The 18,806-nt window shown below is 34.6% G+C and overlaps 2 protein-coding genes across 10 annotated transcripts in view; one reads left to right on the forward strand and one right to left on the reverse strand.

The window, feature by feature from the left end:
- LOC125683120 (EGF-like domain containing protein 2) overlaps positions 1 to 12,101 on the reverse strand; it is a 16,507-nt gene extending 4,406 nt beyond the window's left edge. Inside the window, exons 1-6 of one of the 6 annotated variants that reach the window (XM_048923939.2) lie at positions 12,066 to 12,101; positions 2,729 to 2,777; positions 1,713 to 1,835; positions 839 to 958; positions 310 to 515; positions 91 to 194 (exon numbers count right to left, since the gene is read on the reverse strand). In XM_048923939.2, coding sequence (XP_048779896.1) covers positions 91 to 194; positions 310 to 515; positions 839 to 958; positions 1,713 to 1,835; positions 2,729 to 2,774 — 599 coding nt within the window. In that variant the 5' untranslated portion in view covers positions 2,775 to 2,777; positions 12,066 to 12,101. Of the gene's footprint in view, positions 1 to 90; positions 195 to 309; positions 516 to 838; positions 959 to 1,712; positions 1,836 to 2,728; positions 2,778 to 3,431; positions 3,452 to 4,769; positions 4,928 to 9,224; positions 9,246 to 9,715; positions 9,817 to 12,065 lie in introns of those variants that run through there. The other 5 variants (XM_048923935.2, XM_048923936.2, XM_048923940.2 and 2 more) reach the window with 5 other exon arrangements.
- Positions 9,884 to 18,806, forward strand: part of LOC125683122 (gigasin-2-like) — a 56,841-nt gene continuing 47,918 nt past the window's right edge. For 3 of the 4 annotated variants that reach the window (XM_056140371.1, XM_056140369.1, XM_048923943.2), the window contains exon 1: positions 9,890 to 9,959. The gene's annotated coding sequence lies outside the window, so the exon portion shown is untranslated. Of the gene's footprint in view, positions 9,960 to 18,806 lie in introns of all 4 variants that reach the window. The other variant, XM_056140370.1, reaches the window with a different exon arrangement.

The following is an 18,806-nucleotide window of genomic DNA, read 5'->3' on the forward strand; positions in this document are numbered from 1 at the left end:
TTTCGTAATTAAACAATTAAAGCCATGAGCCCTGTGATTATGTTGATACAATTAATAAAAACTGTTCTATCTTTTAGCAATGGGACTTGCCTTGCTTCGTAGACACACTTCACTTGATGCACTGTGTCGGACATGCTAAAGAGACCTTTGTGGTGAGCAGTGGCTACGTCGACTTCAAATATTGTATCCCCTGTCTAATATCCCAGTAAAATGTCATTCAGCCACATGTATTTGTATCCTGCATCATTTTCATTAAGCAAATGCATGTTTTAGCAAGAAAACTTAATTTTCAGATAATGAAAAAAGTACCTCGTTGTTCTTTGTTTTCGTTAGTGAACACGGTGAAATGGCTCGATGTGGGATTGCCAACTCGAACATTCTCACGCCCGGTACGTCTGTGACCATTTCTCTGAGTTGACAGCCAAACATGCTCTGTTTCAGGTACATTTCTCCCTGGAAGGCGGGCGGCTGGAAGCTTCGAACCGTCATTGAGCTCATGCCACATTCTGCACTGACTGCGAGAGCAAAAATTAAAAGGTCATGAACTTCAGTTCGTATAGTATTTTTAACATATGATGTAACTGTGTCGAACTAGTGCATGTTTTATAGGACATAAACTTGACAATTTTCATTTCTGAATAGACATTAAAGATTTATTAGTTTTGGTATTTAATCGTTGTCATAATATCCTATATGTACGTTGCACATCGGGGGGGGGGGGGGGGGGGGGGGGGGGGGGGGGGGGCAAAATTCCTAATTATTGAATTGCTACATACAAAGCCTTGAAAATTATTTCAGACATGCAAACTTGACATTAGAATGGGTTTAAGTGACTTACGAACAGGGATTTCGCATTGTGATCCAACAAAGTCCTCTGTGCAATAACATAAAGTATTGCTATAGCAAATGCCTTTATTCAGACAAGTGGCCCGGCAGTCTGCAGAGCTGGAAATGGTGGCTGCAACAGAGAATTAAAGATGAGAAAGTCAGGTAAGTTAGTCAGGTAGAATTTACGTGAGAAAAGCTTGTTTCGGTGTCTATAGAGAATTAAAAGTGAGGAAGTCAGGTAAGTTAGTCAGATAGAATTTACGTGAGAAAAGCTTGTTTCGGTGTCTATAGAGAATTAAAAGTGAGGAAGTCAGGTAAGTTAGTCAGGTAGAATTTACGTGAGAAAAGCTTGTTTCGGTGTCTATAGATTCACTTGACGTTTCCTTCCTGACCCGGAGATCATAAAACAAAGCAAAAAATAATCACGGTAAAATTTAAAAATAGTTAAACCTTTACAAAAATTAAGTTCTCAAATGACAAAATAATCCAATATCTATAATTGAAATGATTGAAAATTGAAAGAAAATATATTTAGTAAAATAAATGCATGTAAATTGTAAGAAAGTCACTCGTCACGTAATGAACTTTTCATCCGAAATTCATTTGTTATGTAATTTCCTTTTCCGTTGAGGCATGAACACATTTCCTAGCAATGAATAGTTTTCCTGAAAAATGTTCTATGTTCAAAAAATTGATAAAGATGATATTTCACAGATGCCAGAAACGAACACATGTTGCAATTTAGGCACAATTTTATGAATAATATTTCATTTTAAAAACAAACTTTTTGCAGGTCCATACTTTACTTGACCATGATATAACATTCTCTCTTGAAATAAAATTATTTTGCATGTTTCATTTTATAAAAACTAATTATATCTTACATGAGTCTAATCCGCAGTCGTAACCTTGGAAACCTGGTGGACATTTACACCTTCCAAAATAGTCGCACGCACCGTTCTGTTTACAGTTGTACCCAGGATTCAAACAATTAAAGGATGCAAGACCTTTAAATAAAACCAACAGAATTTGGTTATATCATATATTTTGTCCTTTTCGTATTTTCTTTGATTCCATAGACATTCGTGTATATCTGTTTTAAATATTTTTAACATTGCAATAGCGACACAAAAAGCTTAAATTATATTCACATATAGCCGAAACAAAACAAAATTTGGCAGTAAAGTATTGACGCAAAACTGGTATAATAATCGTTTTTGTTTTTAAAAAATGCATATTCCAAACAAAAATAATTAAATACGTTATGCATATACACGTAACTAGTCAAAACGACACAAAATACTGTGCATTGTTAATTACTTAAGTGCTTCTCTACCAAAATTTTAAAAAGGGCAATATATCAAAATTTCAAAGCTATATAAAAGCAAAATAATATCCTTTCATGACATAAAAGAGACCATGTTCATTATGATTTCACATAACTTGTCTCTAAGCAAGACTTTTGATTGTGGTCTGCAGTTCGAGTCGTTATTACGTGTAGTTCTTTTGATTAAAGTTATGCAATGTGGAAACAATGCATAGCATAAGGTGTACATGTACATATGATAAATTCGTGAGTAAATACTATGACTATTTTTGCAAATCTCCAGAGGAAAATAGTGAAAGAAAGCAGAGGACGATGCATAGGCTCGCTCATTTTCATGCGAATTGTTTGTACCGAATTATCTATTCACAGACAGCATTCTCTTTATATTCAAGTGCTAAATTGCTATCATAAAGATAATCTCAGGTGCTTTCATACTTATATAACTTTTGAATTACAATAGTTTAAAAAGCAGTTTAGGATGTAAATTGAATTGCAAAACAGATACTGTATATATAAATATGGCATTCTATTTTCAACAGGCATATTTTCCTCCCAGAATGGCAATGTACTTACCAACTCCAATGCAGGATAGAAGAACAAGTGGACAGAAAGGTGACATTTTCTATGAAAGAAAAAAAAAATGTAGATAACCCTTTGTTTAAAAATATCAGAATTTGAATTAAGATATTATAATTGCTATCATTTATCAAAAAGCTCTACAAACTCCCTTGAAAAGTGTCGTTTATGATCATGAATGGTGGTGTCCATTTAAAATTTTACAACGTGCCAAAACAAGACAACTGGGTAATATTTCATATTTTTGAAACAATTCCTTTTAACGTGTACTTTATCCTATCCTCTATCCCAGCAATATCTATGTCAATGCTTTCACAATTTCGTTAGGCTTTCGCATTAAAACGGAACTGAACTTTGAAAACAATGTTTTCATCCTTGGTTTTGTTAGATAAATCCATTTGGCCCCTTTTCTGTCCATACTACATGTATTTCCTTTCTGCTACCACTTTACTTCAGGGTTTGTTTCCCTGCTGATTAAATCTAAATTTTATCCAGTGAATAATGCAAGATTCCAATATGCTTATTCAATTTATGTTAAGTGCATCACGGGAAAGTTACCCCCACTAACACGGGAGGATTATATCTTATGGAATGCATTTAAATTTGGAACCTCTCGGACAAGTCTCGGTGGTTTCTGACCCCTCGATATACATCTCAGCATTAAAGTATATTCTCATGTCCGCAAGACATCAATACATACCCGCAATTACCACGTGCACGGATACACGCGACGGCTTTTTATGCGTATCAGACCAGTTTTGTATCCTTCAGGTAGCTGGTAAGAACAGTCTGATATTGAAATTCTTTTCTCATATTGCGTAAAGGATGCATGACCAGGAACAAAAGACGCACGCAACAGAGCAGTGCAGTTATTGTTGGCTGGAAACACCCCACTTTTTGTGACAAGAGCTCTGAATGTCCGTAAAAGCACAATATATCGTCTTTACACATGCCAACTGGTACAAACTGCAGACTGTCCTCAAACTGACCGACCGAAGGCTCCGACGACTCGTCAGGATCGTTTCATGATGTTGCAGCAACCAGTTTACAACTGCACACAAACTGCAAATTAAATACCAGGGACAAATAATCCAATAATAAGCCGAGATTCTGTGATGAGGCGTTCCCGCTTCTATAGCATCAAGCCGTTTCGCGTTGCAGTGGGGACGACCCTTAATCGTCATCGACGTGACGTCAGACTCCAATGGTTGCGACGACACCGTCCAAATGTGTTTCCTATGCATAGATGGCGCCATGTTCTTTTTTCTGACGAGTCAGGATTCATGCTTTGCCCATCCCTCAACCGCCAATAGAGTATGTATGGAACATGTTAGATCGACACATTAGAACGCGCCCAAATCCACTGGAGCTCTGCCTGATTTGCGTCAGGCACTTCTGGAAGAATGGTACAATGTAGAGCATTTCTATGACACAAAATAACTGTAACAAACTCCATGCATCGCATATTTTGATCAGCAATAAAGGCTAACGGGGTGTTCTCGTTATTGAAGAAGGAAAATTTAATGACTACCATCTTTTCAGCTTTGACATTTTTTGCTGATGATGGCTACCTCTGATTTCACTGTGTTCTCCAATACAATAGGTGTGTTTCTCCCAGTGGTGGTAAAAATTAAACATTTGAACGAACTAATACATTACCGAAAATTGATGCGTGCGTTTCTTTTGGTTGTCAGTATGTTTTCTTTACATTTCTTTCATGCTTATTCTTACAATTCTGCAGTTCTAATTCAATGTTAATAGTAATCATGAATTTGTCAATTCTAACATACAATGGTGTGTTTTAAACTTATTTCTAATAAAGAATTTTTTTCCGAATTGCACATTACCAGCAGCGAAAACAAAGACTTCTAACAAGCTGGAAATAACTAAGTCTATGGATTAGTACGATAAGTTATTTGAACATTCAGTCAAAAGTAAATGATGAAAAAAACAACCTTTGAATTAATCAATAAATAAATAAAAACCTCGCAATTTTTTAATTTGAAATTAGAAAAATATCAGAACTGTGAATACTTACTTTTGAATCTTTGTTAACTTTTCAGGTAATTAAATTGATCTCCCAAATCAATACATCACTAAGTCTAACATTTTGAGTAACCTTGCAGTCCTTGATATATGTAGGTTAAATAAAAATCATGTCACATTACGGATTCAGAAACGTATTTAGAATAAGATTTTCGACTAGAATCTCCAAATGCCTCGTTCTCGTTGTAAGCAATCAAATGCAAAACTAATTGTTGCTAGTAAAGACATCTAAAAACAACCTCCATTTTAGGTCAAGTGCACTCATTGTGCAGGTATGGGTTAATGGTGGTTTTTCACAAGATGGTACCACGACGTATTTGATGATTTGTTCCAGTAAATGTTGACTCCTACTAAGATGGTTCTGATTAACGCCTCCAATGATGGTGCTAACATGTTCCAACCATTATTGTCATCGTATCCAACAGCTGGTTTGTGTCTTTCAGGCAGCAAATTTTACATTTAACCAATTACGTTTTCGTATGTCGTCAAAAGTCTGTGTATCTTCATTTTCTGGATTCAGTCCCTTTAAGCGCTGTATTTCGTTTTGGAAGCGTTATTAATCGTCAGACTTCTTTTCATGGAAGTTAATACACAATTTCTGACTATTGTATTTAATTTGAACGAAGTGGAGAAGGATTAGTTTAGAAGTCGGTGCAAGGCATCTGTGCTATAGTATTATATGTATATACCATTGGCTGGCTTGGAGAAAGGAAACCATTGAAAAAATATCATTCAATACCGAATGCTATATGTTTACCCAACATCCGAGAGTCATTATGGTTGACGATATCGTTCATGTAATAAATAAATAACAGTGGAGGAAAAGGATAAAAAAGTTTCTGTGTGTGGTAAGCGTGTGTCATACAATATGTACAGTCGTACCCTTGGGATGAGATCGTGGAAATCGTTCCTTTGAACAAGTAATTTACGTTTTACATTGATGTTAATTTCTTCATCAGACTTGGCTATATACTTGCGTAGCCCTCCTTGTGCTTTGATACCTACTTGAAGTATTTGGTTACAAAGACGATTGTCAGAGACATTAAGACGGAACCATTTCAAGAGCCATTGCAGTTGGACGTTGACTACAAACCAAGCAGAATGGTCTACGCAATGCATTTCATATCCCACATAATGTATGTCATTAGACAAATCTGTCTTCTTCGCTCTATTTCATTGAATTAAGGAAATCCAAAACTACTTTTATCTAATCCTTCATTTTTACCACAGCTTCTAATGTGCCGGTTTCCCCGTCAACTTAATTGGTGTAAATTTCGTACCAATGTTTCAAGACCGCTAGAGCTTATATAATTTCAATCTGTAGCGTGCATTATATTGCAGCAATTAAAAAGCAATAAAAATTCATAAAAATTCGTTGTTTCATATTTATCCTATTTAATGTGTAAATGATGATTTGTAAATTTTGACAAATTACATCTGTTTCCTTCCGTCCAATGTTAGTTATTTTTATTCACAATACAGCCATATGATAAGGAACGACACTTAATATTCTTAGATATCTAAAATGAATGATAGATGAGGTCTTATATTCTAAGAAAGATCAAACCATAGCATTTGTACTTCAAACATGAAATTGTTCATTTGAACTCTTATGTTAGTTTAGTAAGTTGTTTTTTATCAGCGTTTTGACAAACCAGTGAAATAAATTGCTCAAGGGAAAGGTGAAGATAACGAATAGTGATCAATCTCATAACTCCTATAAGCAATACAAAATGGAGAGTTGGGCAAACACGGACCCCTGGGTATACCAGATGTGGGATCAGGTGCCTAGGATGTGTAAGCATCCCCTGTCGACCGGTCACACCAGCCGTGAGCCCTATATCTTGATCAGGTAAACGGAGTTATTCGTAGTCAAAATTAGTGTGTCAGGAACGGCCTAACAATCGGTATGAAACACGTCAGACAGCATTTGACCCAACGATAGGTTGTATTGGCAAACTAGATCGTTATAGCGACCATAGAATTTGCGAAATGCCGACTTTAAACGAGACTGTTGGAACCCCTGTATCATCTACTTGTTTGTCAGTAGCCTGCTTCGATTCAAAAACTGACCATAAGCCGAACAAGATCTTGCGTATAGAATCAGTTAAGAGATATAAACACCATATACAGGTGATAATGGAATATTGCTACATAAATATGGGAAGTTGATGATGGAGAAGCTGAAATTATCCCGTTTGTCATAAAGTTGAGTTGTTAGTTTGCCGTTAATATATACTTTCAATAAAATATCTAAGTATGAATGCACGTTAGGGATCCTACTGAAATTTAATTTTCTAAGGCAAATTTGTTAGAAATCGGTGACTAATTTCATATTTCAATTTAACTAATATTCGAGATTCAATAGAATGGGTCTATGTAAGAGAAAAACGTTGGTTATAATTCATTCAAGAAAACAAATTTCATTTTTGGAAATACATGAGGGGATGAACTGCGACGCTTCACGCCTTTATGCTTCATGACGTATAAAAAGGTGACGATAACGAACAGTGATCAATCTCATAACTCCTATGTGGAATACAAAATGGAGAGTTGGGCAAACACGGACCCCTGGATATACCAGAGGTGGGATTGGGTATCTAGGAGGAGTAAGCATCCCCTGTCGACCGGTCACACCCGCCGTGAGCCCTATATCCTGATCAGGTAAACGGAGTAATCCGTAGTCAAAATCATTGTGTAAAGAACGGCCTAACAATCGGTATGAAACACGACAGACAGCATTTGACCCAATGACAGGATGTATTGGCAAACTAGATCATTATAACGATAATAGAATTTGCAAAATGCTGACTTTAAATGAAACTGTTGAAACCCTGTAACATCAACTTGTTTGTCAGTTGCCTGTCTCGATTTAAAAACTTATTATTTTTGCGTATCGTTGAGAGATATAAACACATAATTGAATGTTCCATTGAAAAAATAGGATTGCTTATGATATTAGGTTTCTCTCCCATATAGGATCATGGTGGGACGTAGTTAGGACTAAGTATCTTAGCAATCTCATATGCTCTGGAGATTAATATTCATAATGTTATAAGCATTTGCGAGTTCAAGCATGAGCTATGGGATATGATGTCTGTCTTCAGATTAATACTTATAATTCTTCTAGCATATGCGAGTTCAACATTGAGCTACTGGATGCGGATGTTTTTATGGGGGGGAAATACTGTGGTTTTGAAACACTGCTGCTACGCATAACAGCAAAGTAGTTCTGGTACCAAATGAATGGTTCTGTCACAAGGAATACACATGTGAAATATGAAAGCTCTAGCACAACGAATTCACACGTTAAGACATAAGTTAAAGTTTTCTGCGGAAACACAGACAGACCCTCTATGCCACAGAATCTCTGCTTACGGGGCATAACTTTTCCCATGCATCTTATGCAGTTTACTGTTACCCTATATCACTATTATGGTAAAAGTCCAAACTTTGTCCTTTGGGGATCCGGGTTAGAAAAGGAGACTAAATGGGGCGGTCCTTCGGATAAGGCCGCAAATACCGAGGCCCCGTGTAACAGCAGGCGTGGCATGATAAAGATCCCTCCATGCTCAAAGGCCGTAAGCGCCATTTTGCAGCCCGTCATCGACAATGGTGACGTTTCCATATGAATGACGTTCAGCGATAATCGGATATACAACCAACCAAACAAACTTTATCGTGTTCGGATGTAAATGTTGCAGTGATACTCGTTTTTCATCATTTATCATTTATAAAATATCTCCAGAGTGATACATTATTACTTGATATTTCCACATTTTCTGTTTCCGGGATAGAAAATAAAATTAACAGTAATCTATTTCTTCTTCAAATCCCCATGCTATCTCTTTTTTACTGTTCACTGTAGAATTTGTAAAGTTAATTTTCAGAAAAAGCTTTTACCATTTCTTTTTCAATATTTTAAGAGGTATATGAATACAAATATAATTTTTCATCAAGTCTGTTCTCTAGAAGCCTACGTTTCTGATTCCGAGACAAAAAGATTTCTTTTCTTGACATTAAGATGTGCAGAACCTTTCTATTACATAATTTATACATCTTTTTAATTAATGCTACCAGTCATTATATATAAAGGCACGTTTTGGGCTTCATTTCTGTTTACTTTGTTTTTTATTTCAAACTGAAAAAAAAATAATAACACAAAGCAAACTTAATTTAATGTGTCATTCAACGACTTTTAGTTTTTCTTAGAAGCTGCCATTTGACCACGATACAAATAGAACAATGGTGTAGCTTAACTTTCTTGTCATGAAACAGTCATGAACATGTACACAAATAATTAACTGAAAAAATCTTGGAAACGACACATTTTATCATTAATTTTATGAACCAACCACACGATTTATGAAAATCTGATTTTTTGTACAATCATGAAAATATCAAGTCTTTATAGGAAGAGGAATATGTAAGGTAATAAATTCATTACCCTGCTGATTTTGTCACGCTTGGAACTGCAATTAACATAAGTAGTTTAAAACATCACAAATGTCATGTGAAATATTAAGTTATTGATAGAAATAAATTTCATATATAACTCTCCAACTAAAGTCACAGTCGGTAAACAATAAGATATTAACCACTATATACTATTGAGTTTTAATTATGATTAATACATAAAAATCAAATCTAAAGTATCGATTCATAACTCATATACACTTTCTTTTTTTTTAAATCATGTTTTCCTTTTCAATTGTTATATTTACGACTGAAGTCATCCTTGTTGTACGAATACTTCGAGGTTAAGGGAAACGGCTACATTTATAAATCTATAAAACACCACATTACGCTCAGTGTCAGTAAAGACATATAACTTTAAACTTTCCCTTTAAAAAACTATCATTGTTCGCAAAATACATATATATAATTAAAGTGTTTAACATTTCATATAATTCTTGAAAAAATATGAAGAAAACATACCTACTATGACCGGAGCTAGAACAAAGGTGTTGGGGCATCCAAATTTAATAATGAATTTCAGTTATGAATCATTTACATATTCGCCATTAACATTTTTCTTTGCGGTTTAGGCTCGAGAGTGGAAATTGAGATTGAATAAATGTGATTACAATAATACACACATGAAAGCACTCTGTGCATAAATTGGACGAGCAGTGCAGCTCATTAAAGAGAAAATTCATCGCACGTGCCAACGGATGACTGCGTAAGTAAAACTTATATCAGAAGGCTTAATATTATTATAAAGTTCCATAAAGTAATTCATTTTCTACTTTCATAACTTCTATATAGTGTTAAATATGGTTTTATTTTTCATTCATTCATGGAAATTTTAACTCAAACCTAATTCATCAAGTTTTATAGCTCTGGAGGTGAAAATGAGAAACCACAGCATCATTTTCTATTATTTTGATTTTAAGCAATTGCGTTGAAATATGTATCGCATATATATGAAAACAAAGATCTAAAAAAAAGAGCAGTCATTCGCAGTGCGTCGATGCACTGCAGAAATATTTGATAACAGGTGGGGAGAAAGGGTTGGTTGGATGTGAAAGGGGTAGTGTATCGCTATTCGCGAACTGGATTAATGGCGATAGGGATGGTGTAGAGGAGGAACAGAGCAGGGGAGATTGATAGTCCTCCTATGCTCTACAAGGTATTTTTTAAAATAGTTATAGCGAACAAAAATCCTCAACTACCTCACGACTGTCCCATTCATACATGTATTAGAAAGTATTTAAACAATAAATTTACACTGAGAATCCATAAGAATGGGGTTAAAAAGAGAGAAAGTGGTTTATGAAACCAAGATATCTTTCCATCAAAAATCAAATTCTAAAGATGACAACTATTAAAAACTGCCTGCCTTAAAAAAAGGTGGGTAAAACCAATAACAGGTAGGGGGTAGAAAGGATGACTATCCAGAAAGTCGAATAAGCGTGACTCCATATATACAATGATCACATGACCAAAATAAGGGACACTGATTGGTTATAGTTGTCATTTACACCTTAAAGTAAATATAGACACCAAAAGTAGGACCAAGTAAAACTAAGGATACCGAAATATCAACAACGTATTATAGTACTACTCTATCTACTGTATTTGTTTAATAAAAGTTATGATTTGTAAATCACTATGACACTGTACTCTGATCGGTCTACTTTGATTGGCAAATCGGAGTTAACTCGGGTTAATTCGACGATGAATCGAATGTATCGATGTCACATAATGACCTATCATATATGGACCTGGGTCCAGTCCACATGTATTTTATGGTAAACAGTGTATGCATGTCTTATCTATTCATCGTTAGTATGAATAGTAAACAGTGTATGCATGTCTTATCTATTCATCGTTAGTATTTATGGTGCATTATTTGAGAAAAAGAGGCTTTACAAGTTAGAATAGCTGAAAAGTTATATCGAATTTCTTTACCATTTAACATTAAAAACTTTGCAATGCACAGTGCCGCCATTTTGGTTTACATGAGACGTATAAACTCGTTCTATTGCTCATTTGTTCATGTGTATGACGTGCATTTAAATGAACCCGAGTTTTTACAATCCAAGTAGGCCATAGTAGTATACGGTTATTCAAGGTCACTAAATTGGGATTAAGCGATAGTCCCGAATGATGAACACGTGGTAAGCACCAACTCTGACTATCGACGATATAAAATAATTTGAAATTTAGTGTAAACGAAGTGAAATACAGGTTACTAGTTATACAGGCATTACAAATGCACGATTTGTCTAGTAAAGTCAATAATACGACGAACGGATCTTTGTTTTTGATGAAATAAAACTTTAATTAAAATTTTGAAGTTTAACGTTCACATCTGGTGACGTCCATATACATTGTGTGAGTAAAAGATTCTCAAATGGAGCATAAAACAAAACAAAAGCTAAACAAATAAATTTTAAAAATACAAGAAGATAATAAATCCCACGAAAGTAAATAAGCAAAAAAAAAAATTAATTTTTTTAAAAAAAAACCACCAAACAAACCAGGAAACACACACAGGTAAACTAAGAGATTTTATTTAAAATTTGTTACATTATATTTTGAATTTGTGTTCAATATTGAATTATGCATGTTCATTTTCGTCGGCACTTCTTGAGTTCATCTCTATTAATGTTATATAACTTTCTGTATTCCAAATTCAAGATTTTTTTAATTTCTGAATTTGACAATACCGTGTATTGAGTTATTATCATATAACAAAGACCTTTGTAAAATTATTTTATTTTATTTTTGCTTTTAAAAAATATTCCTAATTTCTCATAATTATAACAACGTCATGCCTTACCTTATTAAATGTGGCAGCTTGTGCAGTGGATGGTATGATTTACAAGAACTAGAATTGTGAATGTGTGAAAAATGGCAAAAAAATTGTGTAAAACTGCTGGCTTCTCACATTGCTTTCAATATATCTTAGTCGTATCTGCTACAGTTGACAATATTTCCTTCCTTTGGCATTGAAGTTTGTAGGAAATATGGTTATTTCTCGAATATTCTATTTTTGGAAAGAAGAACGTCGAATGGTCATGTTTTAAGAAGACTTATATATTACATAGTAATCCATTATTTAGAGCATCGTGTATAAATCAATGAATATAGATTAATGAAATTATGACGCATTTGTTCTACTGACATTTTACTAAAAGCATAAATTCATCATAATAAGTGAGTTAATTTTCTAATTGATTTTAAAGGAATTCTAAAGGGAAGAAAAGAAAACTGTCTGTCAGAATTAAATAGTGTGGTAAAATTTACTTCATCCATATCTCTTTTATCGGGCGATGAGAAGTATAGCGGAAATAGCAGTCAATGAATAACTTTTAATATCTCATTATTAATGGATGAACTCTCTTTTCTCTTCACTATTCAAAATCATGTAATTTTATTATCTTCTGTTATTGAATTCATTTTATTATCTATTGGAAATGAGTTAATATAAAGTTGCCAGAATTCAATTATTCTATCAAACACAGGCAAATTTTAAGTTAGTAAGTATCTCTGCAGTTTCTCAAGTTTTGTAATCTCTTCAAATTAATTAATGACGCACTTCTTTACGGTAAGGAAAAAGCACATTAGTCTGCAGTTGAAACAAAAGCAACGCCCACGCTATAAAACACGTCCGTCCGATATTTTCGGAAATGCAACAGTAATCAAAGATCCAAGATAAGCCATTCTTTGGTCAAAAGTGGTTCTGACAGTGTTATTTCGGCACTTTCTGCAATATCGAAGGGTATTTCTAAAATGTTAATCACAAGGTCACTTTGTTAACATCAGATTGAACATCGATTCGATATATCCATGTTAACTCGAAATAAAAGACACCATAGAGTCTTCCACGTCTGCTTTATACGTAGATACTTTATTGAAAATGAATATTAACGACAACTCAACTTTATGACAAACGGGATGATTTCAGCTTCCCCATCGTCAACTTCCCACATCTATGTAGCAATATTCCATTATCACCTGCATAATTCTCTCAATTGATTCGATACGCAAGAGCTTGTTCTACTTATGATCAGTTTTTAAATCGAGGTAGGCTACTAAAAAACTAGGTGATGTTACAGGGTTTTCAACACTCTCGTTTAAAGTCGGTATTTCGTAAATTCTATGATTTTTATAATGATCTAGTTTTCCAAAACAACCTATCTTTGGGTCAAATGTCTGTCGTGTTTCATACTGATTGTTAGGCCGTTCTTGGCACACTGATTTTGACTACGGATTACTCCGTTTACCTGATCAAGATATAGGGCTCACGGCGGGTGTGACCGATCGACAGGGGATGCTTACTCCTCCTAGATACCTAATCCCACATCTGGTATATCCAGGGGTCCATGTTTGCCCAACTCTATAATTTGTATTGCTAATAGGAGTTATGAGATTGATCAACGTTCGTGATCTTCACCTTTCATTGAAGAAATATTTTAGATTAATGAAGTGTAACTTGAGAAGCAATTATTTCTAAAATATATTTTATACCAACACCATGGGACACATGTACACCAAATTTGATTATCCTAACCGTAGTACATGTATTACTGTGTTTCGTAATTTTTACCCATGGAATATTACTATTACCTTGAGAAATAAGAAGCATCTTCCTTACACCACGGGAAACATGTACATGTACACTCTCTTCCCTTCCAACAAGGTGATAATGGATGAAAAGACACACAGAAACACCGCACCAATCATTATACACATGATGGCTGAATATACAATGTATATGAATAGTAAGCTTATTAGTACTGTTTCTATCTTGTTTTGTGTCTATAAACATACCCATGTAAATATGACTTCGAACTTTGACCTTGAAAAACTACAAGGTTCTTTCTTTATCATTTGGAATCTGTGTCCCAAATTTGATGTTCTTATCCCTATAAGTACCGTTTTTATCTGATCCGCAAGGTGATGAGAGACGGACAGACAGACGCACATTATGATGTAAGAATATATGCATCAGATTTTATTATCCTAGTCTTTTTTAGTACTATTTCTTCATTCTTCTTAACCGCCGTAAAATGGCTGAAATACTGCCAAAACGGCGTAAAACCTCAATCAATCATTCTTCTTAGCGCTACTTCTTCCGTGTGGACCCGGGTTAGAATAGGTCCTCAGTACTCCTTGCTTGTCGTAAGAGGCGACTATAATGGGGCGGTCCTTCGGATGAGACCGTAAAAACCGAGGTCCCGTGTCACAGCAAGTGTGGTACGATAAAAATCCCCCTGCTCAAAGGCCATAAGCGCCGAGTATAGGTCTAAAGTTTGCAGCCCTTCACCGGCAATGGTGACGTCTCCATATGGGTGAAATATTCTCGAGAGGGACGTTAAACAATATTCAATCAATCAATCAATCATGTTATTAGTACTACGTCTTCATCGTGTTGTGCCCATGTAAGTTTAGCCTTGACTTCAGTATGGTCCTAAAAATTAGTAGGATTCTTTCTCTAATAATTGGGGACATGTGTATTAAATTTGATGACCCTAGCCTTATATAAGTGCTGTTTTATTTTATTTCCTTCACAAGATGCTGACAGACGTACCACACCATTCCATAATACGACTCGTGTATTGCGGGCGTATAAAATGGCTGGTTGGAATACTTTAGCTGATACAAGCATATCTTTAATGTTCCTTAGTTTACTTGTCAAGGAGCCAAAGCTCAGTTTTGGAGAAAGCAGGTGAATATTTAATAAAAGAAACGCCATGTTTGAAAATGTAATTCTTTAAGTAATTATAAGCGACGAAAAATTCTACACAAATATGATGCTAAAAACTAACTAAACGTAACATAAATATTATGCAGTATGACCTTTAAACATATCAGTATGTACATCATGTATATACAAGAATTCTGCCTGCCATAAAAAAGTTTAATATTATAACATATCTTCACCAAGCATCCGACACGAATCTGCCGGGGGTCCCGTGTCAAGGTAAGCGTCAGCACGATGACGAAACCTCGGGGATCATGCGCAAGTCGATTTCACCTACATCTGGTGACGTCGCTACATGAGTGAAAAACGAAAAACAACATACAAAAATCAAACATGCAACATTCAAGTGACATTTTATATACTGAATGGTGTCTGTTTACTACCTAATAAAGTAGTGAACAACTACATAACTGTATTCCCGCCTACATATTTAACTTGTATATCTTAAAAGCTTTGCAATTTTGCTTGTGAGATTTTTTTTAATGCAAAGTAAAATTCATTAGTAATTAATTATCAACTTTGATACCAGTGTTAACCAATAAATTTCTCTTGATTACAACTTATTTTGATTAGGGGTAGAAAAATCTGTTCCTTGAAATCAGGCTTTAAAACGTCATATATTTTAAAATGCTTATTGATATAAATAAATAACCATTTAATTTGTCAAATTACTTTATATCATTGAGTAGAAAATGGTTAATCTTCATTTTAAAAATAAATCATTGTTTATTAGAAAACCTAATGCATGCGAACATTATCTCCGTGTTTTGTCTGTAAACATCATCCCCCCCCCCCCCCCCCCCCCCCACCACGATAATATCTGTATAAAGGAAAATCTGTTTCACTGAGAGGAAAGATGTTTTAAAAATATTTTCCGTTTGTCATTGGTTTCTGTAGTGAAATACGTTATTTTAACCTAAATTATAGAGTTATCTCTCTTTGTTTTATCAAATAAATCAACTTTTATGAAAATTCATTTAAATATATTGTATCTATATTGACATAAAAAATCATTTTAAAATATTAACTTTTAAAAGCTGGCCAAAAGGTAGGCGGCAAAACAATACTATTGTTCGCAGTTCTTTGTTGAGGAATTGCAACTGTTCATGCTTTTTATTTAAATTTCTTTAAAGAAGAGTCTATTTCTTTTAATTCAATATACATTTGTACATCAAGCAGTTTATCAAACAGTGAATATTTCTTTCCAGATGTATACAACTGTGAAAATTCATGTGGTATATATGAAATTTCAAATATATCTCTATGGCAAAGGCATGGCACAATTTCCGACCATTTTAACGCCATTTTCAGCTGGACTATAGATATACATATACATGTGTGCCCCTATAAAACATAAGAAATTATTGTTTTGTTTTAAAATGCAAACAGAGGTTCAGAATACCATCGATTATTGATTGATTGTATATTGTTTAACGTTCCTTACGAGAATCTTTCACTAATACGGAGACGTCACCATTGCCGGTGAAGGGCTGCAAATTTTAGGCCTATGCTAGGCGCCTACTGCCTTTGAACAGGGAGAGATCTTTATCGTACCACACCTGCTGTGACACGGGGCTTGGGTTTTTTGTGGTGTCATCCGAAGGACCGGCCCATTTAGTCGCCTCTTACGACAAACAAGGCGTTCTGAGGATCTATTCTAACCCGGATCCCCATGAGACGTGAGATCACCGACCTTTGAATTTAAAAATGATAGAGGACAAGCGTGACCAGACAACATTCTCAAATATTTTAATGATACTATCGATATCTTGCTACACATTCTGTAAGTGAAGACTGTCCGATTACGCATGCGCTCTGTTTCACAACCAATGATAATAATGATTTTCACTACATCGCTCGATTATGCTCATATAAAACCCCCAAAACAGTCAAATAATATGACGTTTTCGAAGATAAGATATCTCGTTTCTGAAATTACAAGAAATGGTTTGAAATTTGGATTGAAACACTATCTTGGTTTTGTCGCAAGAATTGATGTTTGAAAAGAATATCTTCCAAACCCCCAGTACTTATATTTCTTACACCATGCTATCACTAATATGTGTTAATTAGACAAGAAGATGAATTATGAATATACGTGTCAGCATACCTATGCTTAAGTGGTGCCAAACGCAACTTTAAATGCTAATTTTAGAGATCTGATTTGAAAATATACAATTCAGTTTATGATGCAGATATTATAACCATTTTGAAAATGTTAATACCCTGTATGCCCTAGTTTTTTGCTGCGTTGTATTTTAAAATCTTAAATAAGTCTTCAAAATTGTATTGTTCTCGAAAGGCCCGAACGCATGTCTTTGGTGAGTGTGTTTGTTAGATGTAATTTTTCTAATCTAGTTGATCTGCGTAATTTTTACTCGAAAAGCTTATGGTTAATTTTCATATGCAGTAAAACGTTCAAATGATTAATTGGATGATGAAATGTTGTTTTACTACTTCGTGTCAGACAATGAGAAGGATGTGATGTACATGTAGTGTCATTATTATATATTACCTAGGCGACGTTTTCTTTCGCATGTCAATAAAATACATGCACATTTGAAAATGTCTTTATATTCATTTTTGAAAGCTGTCTGTGTTATCTTCAATAGAATAATTGTCCTAGGTTGAAAGAAACAAAAAACAACTAAACATACAAATAGAGTATAAAAGTGAAAAACTGATAATAATTTGACATAGAATCCTCAACTGCATCCCAAAATATCACGACTTGCGAGAACAGGACATGATTGATGGAATATTGTTTAACGTCCCTCTCGAGAATATTTCACTCATATGGAGACGTCATCACTGCCGGTGAAGGGCTGCAGAATTTAAGCATATACTCGGCGCTTATGGTCATTGAGCAAGGAGGGATCTTTATCGTGCCACAAATGCTGTGACACGGGACCTCGGTTTTTGCTGTCTCATCCGAAGGACCGCCCCATTTAGCCGCCTCATACGACAAGCAAGGGGTACTGAGGACCTATTCTAACCCGGATACCCACGTGATAGAAGAACAGGACGTGGACGGATCGCTGAAATGTGGACGGATCGCTGAAATGCTATTCGACTATTGTATCTTCTGGACGTTTTATGCAGTCGTCATTTTTCTAATACGTGCATTTATAGTGATACTATTTAAATAAAATTTGAGGAATTTAATTTTACTTTTTGAATACATGTAAATCACATGCAAATGTATATAAAAACTGTCCAATATATGGAAAGTAGTTATATGACAATGAGAATTTCTTTTAAGGCTGTGAAGGAGGTTAAGTTGTAATAATCAAAATGATGTGTGTCTTCTTTTTTTTTAATGAAGCATCAACCTAAACCAGTCGAAAGTTTTCCTTATTTGCAACCTTTGTCGTGGAATGTGTTTAAAGAAATAAATTTGACTAAATAATGTTTTTCACAATGGTTTTTAAAGTGTTTTTGAAATCAGGATAATTCTCAAAATAGTTTTATTGCTTCTTTTGATATTTTTCATATTTACATATAGATCATCGAGAAACTTTTCATCTAAAATTGCCATAACAGTGCTGATGTACTTGATCTGCAAAGGAATGTAAATTATCCGAACTGAATTATCTAAGATAAAGCAGTGGTCTTTCTCGCATGATATTTCCAGTATCCCAAATTCAATGAAGCATTTCGATTGTTGCTTTATGTTGGAATTTGTATGGTCCATCATTAATTAGAATCTATATCAATCATAACAAACCTCAAATCCACATCAGATACAACCGATGTTTGAAGTCAAATACGAGAGAACGGTTATAAATCTGGGTTGTTTTTTTCTGGATCCGA

This window comes from Ostrea edulis, chromosome 6 (assembly GCF_947568905.1).
Source record: "Ostrea edulis chromosome 6, xbOstEdul1.1, whole genome shotgun sequence".
In the NCBI taxonomy this organism is placed as follows: domain Eukaryota; kingdom Metazoa; phylum Mollusca; class Bivalvia; order Ostreida; family Ostreidae; genus Ostrea; species Ostrea edulis.